Source organism: Leuresthes tenuis, unplaced genomic scaffold (assembly GCF_036924035.1).
Source record: "Leuresthes tenuis unplaced genomic scaffold, fLeuTen1.0.hap1 SCAF_4, whole genome shotgun sequence".
Taxonomy (NCBI): Eukaryota; Metazoa; Chordata; class Actinopteri; order Atheriniformes; family Atherinopsidae; genus Leuresthes; species Leuresthes tenuis.
In genome coordinates, this window is record NW_027325358.1 from 3,337,776 (window position 1) to 3,352,592 (window position 14,817).

At 42.5% G+C, this 14,817-nt stretch overlaps 1 protein-coding gene across 1 annotated transcript; it reads right to left on the minus strand.

Moving 5' to 3' along the window:
- Window positions 1-771: 771 nt before the first annotated feature.
- LOC140305182 (tensin-4-like) lies at window positions 772-12,362 on the minus strand. Its single transcript, XM_072383936.1, has 12 exons — window positions 12,318-12,362; window positions 10,697-10,961; window positions 9,364-9,670; window positions 6,875-7,284; window positions 6,656-6,787; window positions 2,841-2,933; window positions 2,527-2,604; window positions 2,374-2,436; window positions 1,280-1,451; window positions 1,096-1,164; window positions 997-1,026; window positions 772-904 (listed from the first exon to the last, which is right to left on the minus strand). The coding sequence occupies exons 2-12, from the start codon at window positions 10,932-10,934 to the stop codon at window positions 772-774; spliced, it is 1,725 nt and encodes a 574-aa protein (XP_072240037.1). The 5' UTR covers window positions 10,935-10,961; window positions 12,318-12,362.
- Between the last annotated feature and the right edge of the window lie 2,455 nt (window positions 12,363-14,817).

Sequence of the window (14,817 nt, forward strand, 5' to 3'; positions counted from 1 at the left end):
AATTGCTGGAAAATTCAAGAAACCACAATGTCTCCTTGGGTTTGCGTATCTACTTTGATGGTTGAGTAATGGCTGAGATAAAGCTTTTTCTCTCACACACATCTCAGGCTCTTCTCTCAGACATAAACATCTGCAGGTTCAACAGTTCAACATCTTTATTTTTCATCAAAACTGAAAAAAAAAGGTCTTAAATTTACAGAGAGTGCAGTATAATAAATACATTCTGACAGAACTATACAGGGAGGGAATCTGCAGAGGTTCTGCTTTGAAATGAGCAGACATATCAGTTGCTTTTCTTCAAGTCTAAATCCCTCAGTAGTATATCTTACGGCATCAGCAGGTGCAGACTCAGGAGCATCATTCTACCTGAAGAAATAACACAAATCCACTGCTTTAACATGTCCTAACCTATAAAGACGGCGCTGGTTTCTGCAACAACATGGAGCATTAAAAGCTGGATACATATTTTAGCTATAGCACGTCATATTTTATTGGAACCTCAGTCTGTTCTGGTCATGCTTTACTGATTTTCAGTCCTGAACTAAATATCTTCACCTGTGCCAAAATTACATCTGTGGTTTAAGATGATTTACGAATTTTATCATCTGGCTATGGTGCAAGATTCTGCTCTGACAACTGCGTTCCACCGCAGCAGATGTAGTAACTTGTCCAATTCAATGGCAGCAGTTGGAACACTGACAGTAACCACCATAACAAACAGATCATTTGTAGAATTTATAATCTAAAGCAGGTAGCAGAGGCCTCTCAGAGCTATGGCTTGGCTATGGCAGCCTGAATGAACTCGACAACTTTGCTGCAGGGCTGCAGGGGGTCGTATTCCGCAAAGACGTGACACACATTTTCCATGCTGGCCTCGACCCCTTTAGCCACAAAACCAAAGAGCCTGTGGGTGCAGCGAAAGAAAAATATGTTATCAACTTGTACAAGAGAGCAAAAATAGTTTTGATAGTGTAAAATATATTAAGTGCAGGTTACCTTGCACCAAAGCTTGAACCGCTCCACCACCTGCAGGATTGAAAAAACGTTTGAGTTTGCACAATATTTAGACACAAATGTGTGAGTCTGTACACTTACTGTCGATTATCTGGGTCTTCTCCGCTGTAGCTCAGCAGATGTGAGGGGTAATGGCGCCTGAAGAAGAGCCTGCAATAACAAGAGTGGTCAAAATGTTGCACACAAACCACAGCCGCCACCGGCAACATTCTGGTGTACAGTCAGTGAAATCTCAGCAGCATGCCAACAGGATGCCTGCTCTTACTTCCTGTTGATATCTGTAAGTGTGACACCCTTCTGCGAAACCTTCAGGTTGACGATAGTAGGTGTGAAAGAGCCTGGGGCCTTCTCGAAGGTCGAGGACACCGCCCTCTGCACCGCACAGGGACCTGTCAGCATCTCGGTGGGGATCGCATTCAGGTAGACAAAATTACAGGCTGCAGGAAAGAACAAAGACGTTGTGATTAAACTTTGAGGATGAATGCACATAAACAGGTGGCAAATCTATATAAAAGAAAAGCCCCTTTCAGTTCCCTCTGGAGGGTTTTTACCATGAAAAATCAGTGAAAGTTGGGACATGTGGATGATGTAAACAGGTGATTGTAATCATGTTTTGGAACAAAAGCAGCCCCCATGACGGGTTTGAGGAGCAAAGATGATCAGAGGATCTCCACTTTGTCCACAAATGTGTGAGAAACATCATTGAAGACGGTGCTCCTCAAAGAAAGATTGGAAGGGATTTGTATATTTCTCCCTCTGCAGAGCAGAATATCATTAAAGCATTTAAGGAATCTGAAGGAATTTCCATGTGTAAAGGACAAGGAAGCGAGTCTAAATGGACACCTGTGACCTCTGATCCCTGCAGACGGGGCTGCATCAAGAACCGTCATTCATCAATAGCTGCACTAGAATACGGTGCAGCTATTAATCTAGAGAAATGTCAGTGTATCAGATGCAAGTTAAACTAGTATCTATCAGAATTCGAAGCTCCAGTGACTTGTTAGAAAATGGACCGACTTTGAAGGCGAGTCTGTTGTAGAGGGAGATGTTTTGGAACCAGCACTTTGAGGCTGTCAGTGAGGCTGGACTTCCTCACTGGCTCTAAGTCAGAATCCACCTTTTAGTCAGTCTATGGGCCTGGTGCTTTTGTCCTGAAGGAACAGGTCGACGGGGAAAAGCACCTGACGCAGCCACAGGAAATGAATCTTGTGTGGGCTGTCTAGTTTCTGATCAGTCTGATAAAACCCCCCTGGTTGATTACATTAAATGTGTCTTTATTCCTATCCATCACCCCCTGATGTGTGGGCTCTTATATTTAGCACAGGACCTTAGAATACACTTCTCTGTAGCAGTACTCACCTGTTTTATTGTTATCCTCTGATGCAGCCTTTTCATTGGCTCTCTCCTCTGCCGTGTCCAGATCTGTAACAGGCAAACAAAAGATAAGATTTGAATTTTTCTGCCACTTTCCTTCACACACAGGAACATTTCTAGCTATTAGGACTTAGTTACCTTGGGAGGGGAGCAGTAATTTGCAGGGTAAAGCATAAGCAGATATCGTATGCTGGTAGACCAGGGCAGAGAGACTTCCTGCAAGATTCAGAATCACAGATTTGGTTTAGAACAGCTTGGAAAACAGTTTTAATCTGCACTTGAACTTAATCTTCTTCTTCTGCCATGAGCGTCTGGTAAGAATAAGAACGAATCTCCTAAGAACCAGACGTGATTCAGCTCCAAACCCATCAGAAAAACCCCGTTTACACCTCAGAATGAGATGCCAAATACTTTTTTTGTGAGGTCAGAAGAAAACTGAAAGCTTTACTTACCGAAGTACGGCTCCTGAGAAGAGCCTCTGACACGAACACCTTTAGCTGATGATTCAATCAGGAAGTGTCTGATGAGATCTGAGCTGCTCTCTCCTGTCACACAAAAGTGAGCTGTTTTCAGTCACTGAGCATAATTTACAATGTGTGGTATCGATATATGTGAAAAACAAAGAGGCACTGCAAGTTATGCAAATACCAAGAGGGTTGGGAAACAAATCAGATTTTCTAAATGAAAAAGAGAGGATTCAATAACAGAGACAACGGTTATGTGGAACCGTATCATCAGCCTTCAGATAACTGATTATATATATTATTCAGTTATCTGAAACGATTGCAACAGTATATAAAGTACATCAGCAGTGCTTTTGAGCTTGGTCTACCCCACCTTCCAGGGATGAGGTCAAAATTATGTGTAAATTATGTGTAAATTATTTATTTGAAGAGTGAAAAATCGAAAATAAATCTGCAAAAACTGCAAAAGATTCTGTTGATATGAATAAATCTTTATCATAAAAACCAGAGTGAAGCTGTGATGAGGGTCTGCAGCAGTGAAGCTCAAAGAGTACCTCCTCAGCTAAGCTCAGCTGCTTCTTCCATTTTGTTTTATGGAGGATTTACCTTACAAATCATATCAGTCTGATATAAACTGTTCCTTTCATTGTCAGAGTTATCTTCTTTCCTTTCATAAGCGATGCTCCTGTGTTTCCTATGATAACAGAGGCACTGAGGCTCTTTAGTTTGATGACGATTCAACCAGCTCCTGCCTGTTAGAAGCCTCCAGATACTTCCATTTCGATCATTTAAAACAAAAAAAGGCTATTTAACCGGACCCCATTGGTTTTTAGATGGTGCATGAGCTTCATCACCCTGATGGCTTCACTGGCTTCAGCTGTGAAGGGGTGGCCCCTCTGTGAAGGCCTGCCGGATGAGGCTCTTAGGAAATCACAACAGCGAAGAGTGACAGAACCACACTTCCTGTCTGCTACTCTCCCCTCAGGCTGACTCTCCTTATCCACCAGGTTCCATCCTCCCTGCTTCCTGTATCATGTCACCACTGAAATCAGAATCTAATAACTATTGCACATCAATACATCTTGTTTTGGTTCATGAACACATTCAAAATCTAGGGTTTTTAGGAAAGCTTCAGGTTTGATTCCCGGCTGGGGCCTTTCTGTGTGGAGTTTGCATGTTTTTCCCTGTACATGCACAGGTTTTCTCCGGGTACTCCGGCTTCCTCACAGCATCCAAAAAGGTTAACTGGTGATTCTGAACTGACCTTAAGAGGTTGTTTGTGGCGCTGTGATGGACAGGTGTGCAGCACAGCTGGCTTAGACCCCAGCGACCCTGGATTAAGCCGTTATGTGAAAAGCATTTTGCGCTGCAAATTGCTTCTAACATGGAATAAACTAAATAAATAAACCTCAAAGTTCTTCCGTGAGATCACTGTTTTCCCTCTTTGATTGCTTACAGCGCCATAAACAGCTGGTTTTCTTTTGTGTTTATATAAGATACACTGCGTCTGGAAAATTACCGGCGCTGTTTCCAGCCTCACCACAGCTGTGCCGGATTGGAAAAACAACGTGCATATGATAGGGCATCAGCAGAGTTATTCTCTCTGACTTTCAGTTCGACAGCAGTGTTTCTTTGGCTTCGTGTTGTTTGTCTGACTGTGGCTGTTGTGGCAAAGACTTTCCATTTCCTGCATCTGACCATCTTTTGTTTCTTATCTGGGGGAAATCTGTCTCTCAGCGTCGGCAGAAACAGGCTTCAGACAAAACAAATCCAAAGGGCGGTACAGGAAGAGGATCTGCTGGAGTCACAGTCAGTACGTGCACATGACATCAGAGAAAAACAACTGTTGACCTATCTTTTAAAGCACATGTAAACATGTTAGACTGACTGACAGCAGCACACCCAGATGATGCAGTTAGGAGTCAAGTTCATGCCTGGGAAAGCTATGCATGCTCCACAGTTCCCATCCTGGGCTTCTGTTCCTCAAAGGCAGCAGCAGCTGGATCCAGAGAAACACTCACAAAGGGCAGCCTGCATCCCATTTGTAAAGAAGTAATGATAATAAATCAAAATAACTAAAGGAAACAGCATGAACAAAATATTCAGTCCTAATTTGTTTGGGTAACCTGAAAAAGCCCGAGACTAACAAGCTGAGAGGGGAACACATTCTCATTTCCAGCTGTTTCCAGTGTTCAGCAGACACCTCCAGTCCATTTTACCCATAAAGCACAGTTTAAAAATCTCTTCAGCTTCACTTTTCCACACATGGGAGACTGTTCTGCTGCTGCATGTCACCAGTTTTCCCTCTCAGGCAATAAGTGACACACCGGCAGCGTTAAATGGCAACAGTCCTTCACTGTGCTGCTGCGGCCTTCTGGAGCCACATTTAATCACCAGTTTAATGCCGTTGAGACACTGAGTTGATGATCTCATTATCTTGAGATAATTAAGCTCGTTATAACAGATTAATTATGTTATTATTGCAACATTACAAGAAGTCTTTTCTCATGATAACAGAATCTTTTATGTGATTGTCAGTGGCGCGCACTTTTTGAAGGGCGGGGGCACATACGGCGCTTCCTCACCATTGTAGAGGGCACTTTAGCACGCATTTTGGCTCCCAGGAGACACTTTAGCACGCATTTTGGCTCCCAGGGGGCACTTTAGCACGCATTTTGGCTCCCAGGGGACACTTTAGCATGTGTTTTGGCTCCCAAGAGGCACTTTAGCATGTGTTTTGGCTCCCAAGAGGCACTTTAGCATGTGTTTTGGCTCCCAAGAGGCACTTTAGCATGTGTTTTGGCTCCCAGGGGACACTTTAGCACGCATTTTGGCTCCCAGGGGGCACTTTAGCATGTGTTTTGGCTCCCAGGGGACACTTTAGCACACGTTTTGGCTCCCAGGGGACACTTTAGCACGCGTTTTGGCTCCCAGGGGGGACTATAGCATGTGTTTTGGCTCCCAAGGGGGCACTTTAGCACGCATTTTGGCTCCCAGGGGACACTTGAGCACGCGTTTTGGCTCCCAGGGGAGACTTTAGCATGCATTTTGGTTCCCAGGGGACACTTTAGCACGCTTTTTGGCTTCCAGGGGAGACTTTAGCACGCGTTTTGGTTCCCAGGGGAGACTTTAGCATGCATTTGGGCTCCCGAGAGAGCACTTTAGCACGGGTTTTGGCTCCCAAGGGAGCACTTTAGCATGCTTTTTGGCTCCCAGGGAGCACTTTAGCACGCATTTTGGCTCCCAGGGAGCACTTTAGCACGCGTTTTGGCTCCCGAGAGAGCACTTTAGCACACGTTTTGGCTCCCAAGGGAGCACTTTAGCACGCGTTTTGGCTCCCAAGGGGGCACTTTAGCACGCTTTTTGGCTCCCAGGGAGCACTTTAGCACGCGTTTTGGCTCCAAAGAAGGCACTTTAGCATGCATTTTTCAACAATTGGGTCACAAGGGAGGGTGACCGCCCCCTGCCCCGCGGGTTCAAATGTTTTCTTAGTTTAGCCTTGTAAAGTTAATTTTCCTGGCACTGGGACCGGATGAAGTTCAGCCACTGGCAGAAGCAAAGCAACACGTCCCACAACTGTTATGTTACCACTTTATAAAAACCTCTGTGTCCAAAAGGGGAATCCTCTGCTTTCAAAACAGCTTCTGACCAAGCATCCGAGAACAAGTTGTAAAGGGAGTGTTTCACCACCCATTGCAGAGGAGTTTTGCTGTTATATTTCTGATAAATAACTGATTTTCCTACTCTGCTTGTACCCCAGGACACGGTCCAATAAAATGGCTTAACTGCTAGGAGAAGTTTACCTGGATCAGCAGCAGCGGTGAAGTTGGTGGGCGATTGGTTCACCTTCATGGCCAAACCGAAGCTTCCCCTGTAGGAGGTGCTGTCTCTCACCACAAATGTCCCTGCTTCCTTGTCTTTTAAAAAAGCTTCAGCTAGAAAAACAGCAGCACAGAAAATGTTCAGGAACAGTTGAAAACTTACATTTCCTAGGTGATGACGTAGCTTCAGAGCTTTCTCACCTTCTGCTCTGGTGACATGTGGACTGAACCAAAACTTTGATGTGTCCATGACAAATTTCATCGAGGGTTCGCTTCCACTAAAATAGGCCTGGAAGCCTGAATACTTTTGTTTCGAGGGGGACGCCGGGATGCTCTGGTGAAAGTCAACAACTGGTCCAGAACTGTGGTTGTTCAGATCCGGCTGTGGCGCTCCGTTGATGAGCAGCAAGGGAATATCGGTGGGTGACCCGGAGAGTGAAGTGGGACTGCCCCGTGCTCCTTTGCCGTTGAGCTCCTGTAGATGTCCTTGCTTAGTCAGCGAAGGCCTGCTGTCAAACGGCCGAGTTCTGGACCCATCGCTGAAAGAGTATGGCGTGCAGGCGGGGATGCTCTCTGGAGAATCTGCATCCTCGCCGGCCAAGGACAGGTTGCTATGCAGAGAGGAGAGAAAAAAGCACAGATCATAACAGCACTGTATAGTCTGTAGTTTTTATCAAAACATGTCGACTTCAACTGAGTTTCCTAAGCTGTAGGAACACAAATGCTCTTTATTACCTGCATTGACTACAGCAAAGCTCTGCATTCTGGTCTCCCTGAAAGAGTTTATCTTCACTAAGACTAAGACTAAGACTTGACTCACTAAATGTTGAGTTTTTGTCCTGTCTCCACCTTTGTTTTGTGACTTCCTGTTTTATTTTGGAAATCAACTCTCCTCTAGTTTCAGATTCCTTGCCCTTCCTCATGTGTCACCAGTCTGATCGTCTTCCCTGATTCCTGATGGTGTCCACCTGCTCCCCACTTCCCTCCATGTGTGCTTATAGTCTGCATCTCCCTTTGTCCTGTGCCGTCCTGGCCATATTGTCATAGTCAAGTCTTAAGTTATAGTCTTACTAATTCCTCGTAAGAGTGATTTTTGGTTGGCTTATTGCCTTTTTCTATTTCATAGGCCTTTAGGTTAAGTTAGAGCTTTTCCTGATCTTCCCTCTTTTTGAGGCGCCTTTTGTTCTCTGGGAACAAAAGTTTTTTTTTAAGAATAAAGTGTTGTTAGCTGACTCCTGTACTCTGCGTCCAGGTCCTCTTCCTGAGTTCCCTGCCTGACATCAAACCTGTATGTGCATAAGTAAGTTTCCTAGAACCAGACAGAGAAGTTTTAAAATCTCAGCAATTGCAACTTGTGCTCCAGAACTGATTTTAAAAATCCCCCTATTGGTTTCTAAAATGCTCTCAATCCTGCCTTTTTGACAGATTTGCTTTCATTCTGGGACTCTTCCAAAGGTTTTACGTGTTTTGGATGTTTGTCTGATGCCGAGACGCCGTGGAGTGTTTGAGAAAAAACCTTCTGCTGCTCCACGCCATCTCTGTGGGAGACCGTGGTACATTTAGGTAAGCTGGGGGTTTTATTAGAGCAGAGCGACAGTCTGGAAATGCTTTAAGTGACCACCAGTCTGACGCAGCTGCTCACAGAAGACTCAGAAAAATATGTGAACGAGAGCAACTTAATTGGAGATTCAGCTGTCTGAATATACACTTTTTACAAAAATGGAGCATGCACATAGCACTTAGGCTTATTTAAGTCTAGTTGAAGGTGTCCATACAGCAGACATTCAGTCTCCAGCTGCATTATTTGCATGTTCAACAAATTAATTTTTATATGATTTCGGTCAGATGAATGATGAATTTTGAAAGTCAGATTTTGGTCAAACTAACACAATAATTATCTTTTTCATAGTGTTAAACATGCTTATGTTCTTACTTAAACTTTGGAGAATGATGGGTCAGTAAAACGCAACCTCACAGTTTTAGTAAACACTGGTCCAGGTTGCTATGGTCCAACACCACAATAAACTCAAATGATGTCTTTTTTTTTAATGTTTTCTCCTTTGTGGCGCCCTTCTGAGTAGATGTTAGCTAAGCTCCGCCATCAGGATTCCTCTATGAATGTCCAAACTGAGAGTGCTCTGCAGCAACCTCCCCTAAAAAAACAAAACATCCCTTTAAAGACCTGAGTTCAGCAGAAAAGGACACATTTGCTGTTATCTAATCTTATATTTCACTCAGTTTTATCACCCAATTTGTCTTTTTTATCTTTATTTTAACTCTTAAATTTATTCATTTTTGTGGTTTTATATTACTTTTACAGTATATCTTCTCTCTTTTAGTATCTCAGCATCATGTCTCAATTATTTGCTGCTTTTTTAGTTCTTAAGTCCCTTGTATTGAATCTTTTATGCAGAATAAAACCTCTCAGTTCTTTGGATTTGGAGTCGGTGATAGTTCGGGGCAGGAGGAGTTGGGAAGTATTATTTCATGTTTATTATAAGCTAATGTGCAATGTTGTGTTTTGATTGAAAGTGCTAATCAGATTGATCATAAATGTGATTAAATCTTACATTTTAAAATGACTTTACACCAGTTAAACTGCAGGATAATAAGTAAACTCTTGGCTGCAGAGATAAAATGTACATTTTCCTCTTGTTTTACGGTAGTCCTTCCTTTTTCATGGGTTTTACCTGCCGAGGATGTAGCTGGTGTCCGAGCATGTTGACATGGAGAGGAGGGAGGTGGCGCTGTTTCTGTTGGAAGGTGACAAGAGCAGGGATCCCCGAGAAATGTCTTGCTTGGATGAGGGAATTCGTCTGGGCGCGCTTCCACAGGGAAGCGGAGGCAGGGAGAATGTCGGGGAGTTGGAGAACACCAACGAGCCGTGGGGACTGCAGCTGTTTGTAGGGATTGGGATACTGGGTGACGAGCTGGAACATCCTCTAGCAACCAGCACCGGGTGGGAGACGTCATCTGTGTCACCTGAGCACATGTGGTCTGAGGATGGAGAAGAACTTCTTTTTAAAAACCCTGAAAGCATGTTGTGAGGAATGAAAAACGCTGCCGTTTTTAGGCTTTGAGGTTCTGTTAGTAACGTGGGCTCGGCCTCTGTACACAAACACATAGTTTCTGAAACTCCCCTGGAAACAAAACCTTCATAGTTGCCGTGTAGGAACATGCAGAAGGCGGGTCACGGCGTCCAAACTAGTTACTTTGAGTGTGAATTTCTCCTGTTGCAAAAACACCAAATCAGGAGGAGTCTCAGCTTGTTCCGGTGCTCTTTAGGACTGATGTGCATCATTGTGTAGGTGAATTTATGCCTTAGGTGAAACACAGGAGCCTGTGGTCAGTGTTTGAGTCAGACCAGTACCTTCTGAAACTGCTGAAGTTACTTAGAATGAATAATATGCATATTATTGGCTCAAACTGTCCACTGTAGGTAGGTGCTTTGGTGTATATGTGGTAACAAGACGGCACGTTAAAAATAGGAAATGAGTACTAGTCATGTGACTTTTTAAATAACTTTTCAACAGCCTGACTTCTTATTAATTTTTGCTTGGTTTCCTATGAAGTTTTTCACCCACACAGGACACCTTCGTAAAAAAGCAAGCAACCACGTCTCAGGAAAGACGAGCAACAGGAAATCCATCTTGCCTCTGTGTTGCCTCTTGTACACACTTTCTGATGTCAGCAGTTCTGAGTAAATATGCTGCTGTAACACCGTAATTCTTTCTTGAAATATACGGGGTGTGGTTCCTGTCTGTGCACTAATCCCTCGGCTGCAGATGTGGTTTAATCATCAGTGAAAATGGTCTCAAACAGTGCGAACGTGTTCAGATCCGCAGGCTGGCGGCACCATTTGTTCCTGACGATGACTGCTTTTAGTACGCTTTGTTTTTCAGAGGCTGAACTTGCATTTGTTGCATTTTACTGTGGTTTTGCTCCTTTTTAAGAGCCAGGCAATAAAACACCTCAAGTTTGAGCGATGTGGAAATAAAGAAGGGCTTTAAAAAGGCTCTTTACCTGTTTGAGGGCTGAGGCGTGTCGGGCTTTTGTTGACCACGATGGGTTCAAAAGTCGGATCCAGTTCCAGGATGAGCTGGTTGAGATTTTCCAGGGAAATGTCGAGCTCGGGGTCATCGCAGTCACTGCTGGACTCTGTGAGACCTGTGTTCTGCGCTGGGTCCAGACGGATGGTTTGACCCACTCTCAGAACATGACTCGGTATCACGTGGGACATGCCTTCAGCTGCAGGCATCATTTTAGGGGAGCTTTCTGTCTTCTGAGCCTGCCAAAAACAATGGGACAATGGAGAGGGATCAGTTACACTGGCTTTTATTCTCTTTGCTACCCATCAAAAGCTCCTTTTCAACTTGTGAGGTGTGTCCTGGCCAGCTTCACCTTTTCATTAGCTTTAATACGCAAACATATTTCACTGCTGTCATATTCAGTTTGTTCATCATTTTAAAACTTATCACTTACAACAAGATTTTAAAATCTTAAGAAAACAAAACTCTTGGTGGTCTCAAATGCAACTTGGAAGCTGCTGAATCTTCAACCTTTAAATCTCCAGTTAAGGCTATAAAAGGAAACTCTGAGGTTCATCGTGAACCTTGCACACTGTTGTTCGTTGTATGATGGGTGGGATTCGCTGCTTTATCAGTCTTAAAGCTCATAAAGTTCTTGGTCTGTTTCCCAACTTATTTACAGACTTAAATCAGACTTAAATTATTGTCTTTGTTCCAAAAACAAACCCGTTCCTTTGATCTATTCCCAGTGTCTGTGCTGGTTTGGGAAAAACACTTAAATGTGGTTCTGCTCTGCTTGGAGTCAAAATCAGCTGAATCTTGGAGGTTTTACATATTGCAGGTAAACAAATGTTATGACTGATCATTCTGCTCTTTTTTTTAAATCTTTTTATGGATTTGATGTCTTCATATACACATTATAGTGTTTTTTTAAATCATACTTGTTCTCCTGAGCTGCAGCCAAAGAGTTTCTCTTGGTTTAAAGAAGGGTTCGATGAAAATGAACCAGCTCAAAAGTTGCTGCAAAGGAAAACAAACTTATCTCAGAGTGTGTACATTAGAGCTTGCATAAGCCACCTGGTGAGTAATGGCGCCCGCTGCATGACTGATTCGTTTCAGTGCTGATATCAGCATGAATAGCTGCTAAGGAAGGCCTGGCTGTGCCGGCGGGAGGATCAGCTCGTACCGTCTCTCAGTGTCTGCCTTTCAGACAAGGTGTGGCGCTCAGTGAGTCACCCAGCTGACTAGTTGTTGCCATGACTACATCAATGTTTCCCTGCAACACCCAAAACTTAGAGACAGATCTGGAAAAGTTGAACATTTTTTTTAATGAAAATTCGCATTTTTTTTATTTATTATTATTTATTTTTAGGCATTTTCTACTTTACAGGCGCATGGATTAGATTACGTATCATATACAGTCAGGTCACTTCAGTCAGTAGCAATGAAATGAACATGAAATTTAACGCTGACACATGAGCTGTAATTCAGACTTTAAGATTTTAAAATGAAAACATGAACATGCTTGTTTTCTTTTAAGTAGTCTCTGGTTTTAAGGCATATTTCTACCTTAAAGGAACTCCTATCTATGTCAAAGTAAAGAAAAGTCCTCATACCTTGTTTTTTTCCTCCGGTAAGGATTCTTCTGCGTTGACGCTGTGTTTCTTTCTCACTGTTCTGCTTCACACGTGTGTTGCAAGGTTTTATTAATGTGATCCCAACCCTTTTCCTGATGAGCCTATCAGCAGCAAGGATCAGGAATCCCTGCTGCTTCAGCTCATGATTCATATTACAGTGAAATATCTATGGCTGCAGGGGTGTTTTTCCATCTCAACAATAAGATCAAAGGGCACAAAACTGAAACAGTTATTCAAAACCAATCTGAATAAAACTTCAACAAGCTTATTTTCAAACCTGTAAAACAACATAGTTTGTCAGTCTTTATATATCAAATTAAAACAGTTGGAACTAATGTAACAAGTACCTTTTAACCTGAGTGATAACAGAGATGCTTAACTTAAAAGTTTGCTTTACTCGTCACCTTTCACACTCTGTAATGGCTCCTTTCACCCCTTTTGGTGCAAGGCAATCCTGCTTTGTTCTTTTTAGAAGTTTTGTTTTGCTTTCAGTTGCAAATAACTGCATCTGGGAGCACAGCAGAGGAATTCAGTGGAGGTTTCAACACATTCCTGCCCAGGTGGCAGTTCATCACAGATACTGCTCTAATCTTGTGTAACTTAAAGGCCTGGAGTGCCTCAATGTTTCATCAGGGTTTTAACAAATTAAAGACTTCAGGAATCAGCTGAGATGAGGAAAATCTGTTTGCTGAGTTGTAACCTTTTACAAGTTCATTTGTATCATAGCCCTAAAACTGGTTTGAATTCTGTTTAACTGACAGGGACTAGTTTGTGTCTATAAGTAATCTGAGTGGAAAAAACCAACAGGTGGAGTCCCACAGAGATCTGTGCTGGAGATTCTTTTATTCAACATGTTTAATGCTCAAATGTGCACCAATTATGCAATCCAACAAAACATATATGCCTCAGGGTGGTTTGGAAAAGCTGCACCATGTATTTCTCTTTAGAAGACTTACTGTAACGGTGTTTTTACTGCGTTTTATCAGGCAGCTGCAGCTGATTCAGAACATATTCATATCACTCCATTTCAGAGGTATCTACAATGGCTTCCTGTCCGGAGTTGATTCAAACATTCTGCTGTTGTTTTACAAAGCTTTACTTTATTTTTAGCCAAAATACTTCAGCTTATTCTTGCATTGTTTGAACCTTTCAGACATCTTTAGTCAACTGGAACAGGTTTGGTTTCGGTTCCTACAATTAACACTAAACACAGAAGGGCTGCTTTCAGTTTTTTGCATCATATATGTGGAACTAACACCCAGGAAACTGCAGGTCTGCTGCACACGTTACAGAAAATCTTGAATTCCTACTCTAGCAGTTTCTCCAGCATTTTGTGCACATGTTTGTCCCGCATGGGCGCAGCATTACGTCACGCCACTTCTTCTGAGGTCAAATTGATCAAATTTTTCGTGAAAAATCATTGGTTTATGTCCAAAGATGACCTTGAGAAACTAGCTCATGCTTTTATTTCTAGTAGGGTCGACTACTGTGATCGGCTGTTCACGGGTCTTCCAAAAAAGACCCTTAAACAGCTCCAAATGATGCACAAAGCAGCAACAAAATGAACAGAGCACTGAACCCTCCTATGGAAATCCCTCCACTGGCTTCCAGTGAGTTACAGGATTGATTTTAAAGCACTGCTGCTGGTTTTTAAATCACTTAATGGGAAAGGGCCGAGGTATCTAACAGATATGTTTCAGCGATATATATCACCACAACAAAAGTTCATTGCAGACAAACCCATGGTGAGTACTAAAGACGAGGCACTCAGTTACTATGCTGCTCACCTCTGGAACCAAGTCCCTGAAAGCATCCAGACAGTTTAAATCCAGACTTAACTTTGTTCAGACGCTTTCTGTTAACTCACACTTTTAATTTTGTTTGTTTTCAATGTTTTATCTTGTATTATGTTTATGTTTTTATGCTTTTATTGATTGTTTCTATGTTTTAGTTATCTTTGAACTATTTTACTTATTTCTTTATTGTTATCTTTACTTTTACTGACCATCATGCACTGACTGCGTATCTGTGTGAAGCACTTTGAATTGCACCTGTGTATGAAATGTGCAATATAAATAAACTGCCTTGTGTTTCCATTTAAGGGGCCACGCATAAACTGCCTTGCATTTTGTTTTATGACCACATGAGGAATGTGTGCTCAGGCTGCAGCTTAATCAGATGCAGCAAAAATACAGATATTTATCCACTGGAATGATTTCGGTCCATCTTGGTGGTTATTTTCTGTTGTATGAATTAGATTTTATGCAAGAAATTAAACATTGATGAATTGATAACTTCTCTGCATTAAAAAACAGAAAACTTTAAGTCATGTAAATCCAAATGTGAAAGTTAAGCTACCGAAACAGAGCGATTTCAGATTGAAATCAATGTAATCAGAGTGACGCCAGCTGGTTTAAACAATAGAACACTAACAGATTCACACCACCCAAAAAGCTGGTGTATTCAGCTTATCTGAGTC

Bases quoted from the DNA above. Each gene is read 5' to 3' on its own strand.
- LOC140305182 (XM_072383936.1), bottom strand. From the start codon at position 10,934: ATGATGCCTGCAGCTGAAGGCATGTCCCACGTGATACCGAGTCATGTT. The intron at 2,605-2,840 runs GTAAGTAAAGCT...TGAATCTTGCAG, and splicing joins TTCTCAGGAGCCGTACTTCG to GAAGTCTCTCTGCCCTGGTC. The intron at 1,452-2,373 runs GTGAGTACTGCT...TCTTTCCTGCAG, and splicing joins AGAGGATAACAATAAAACAG to CCTGTAATTTTGTCTACCTG.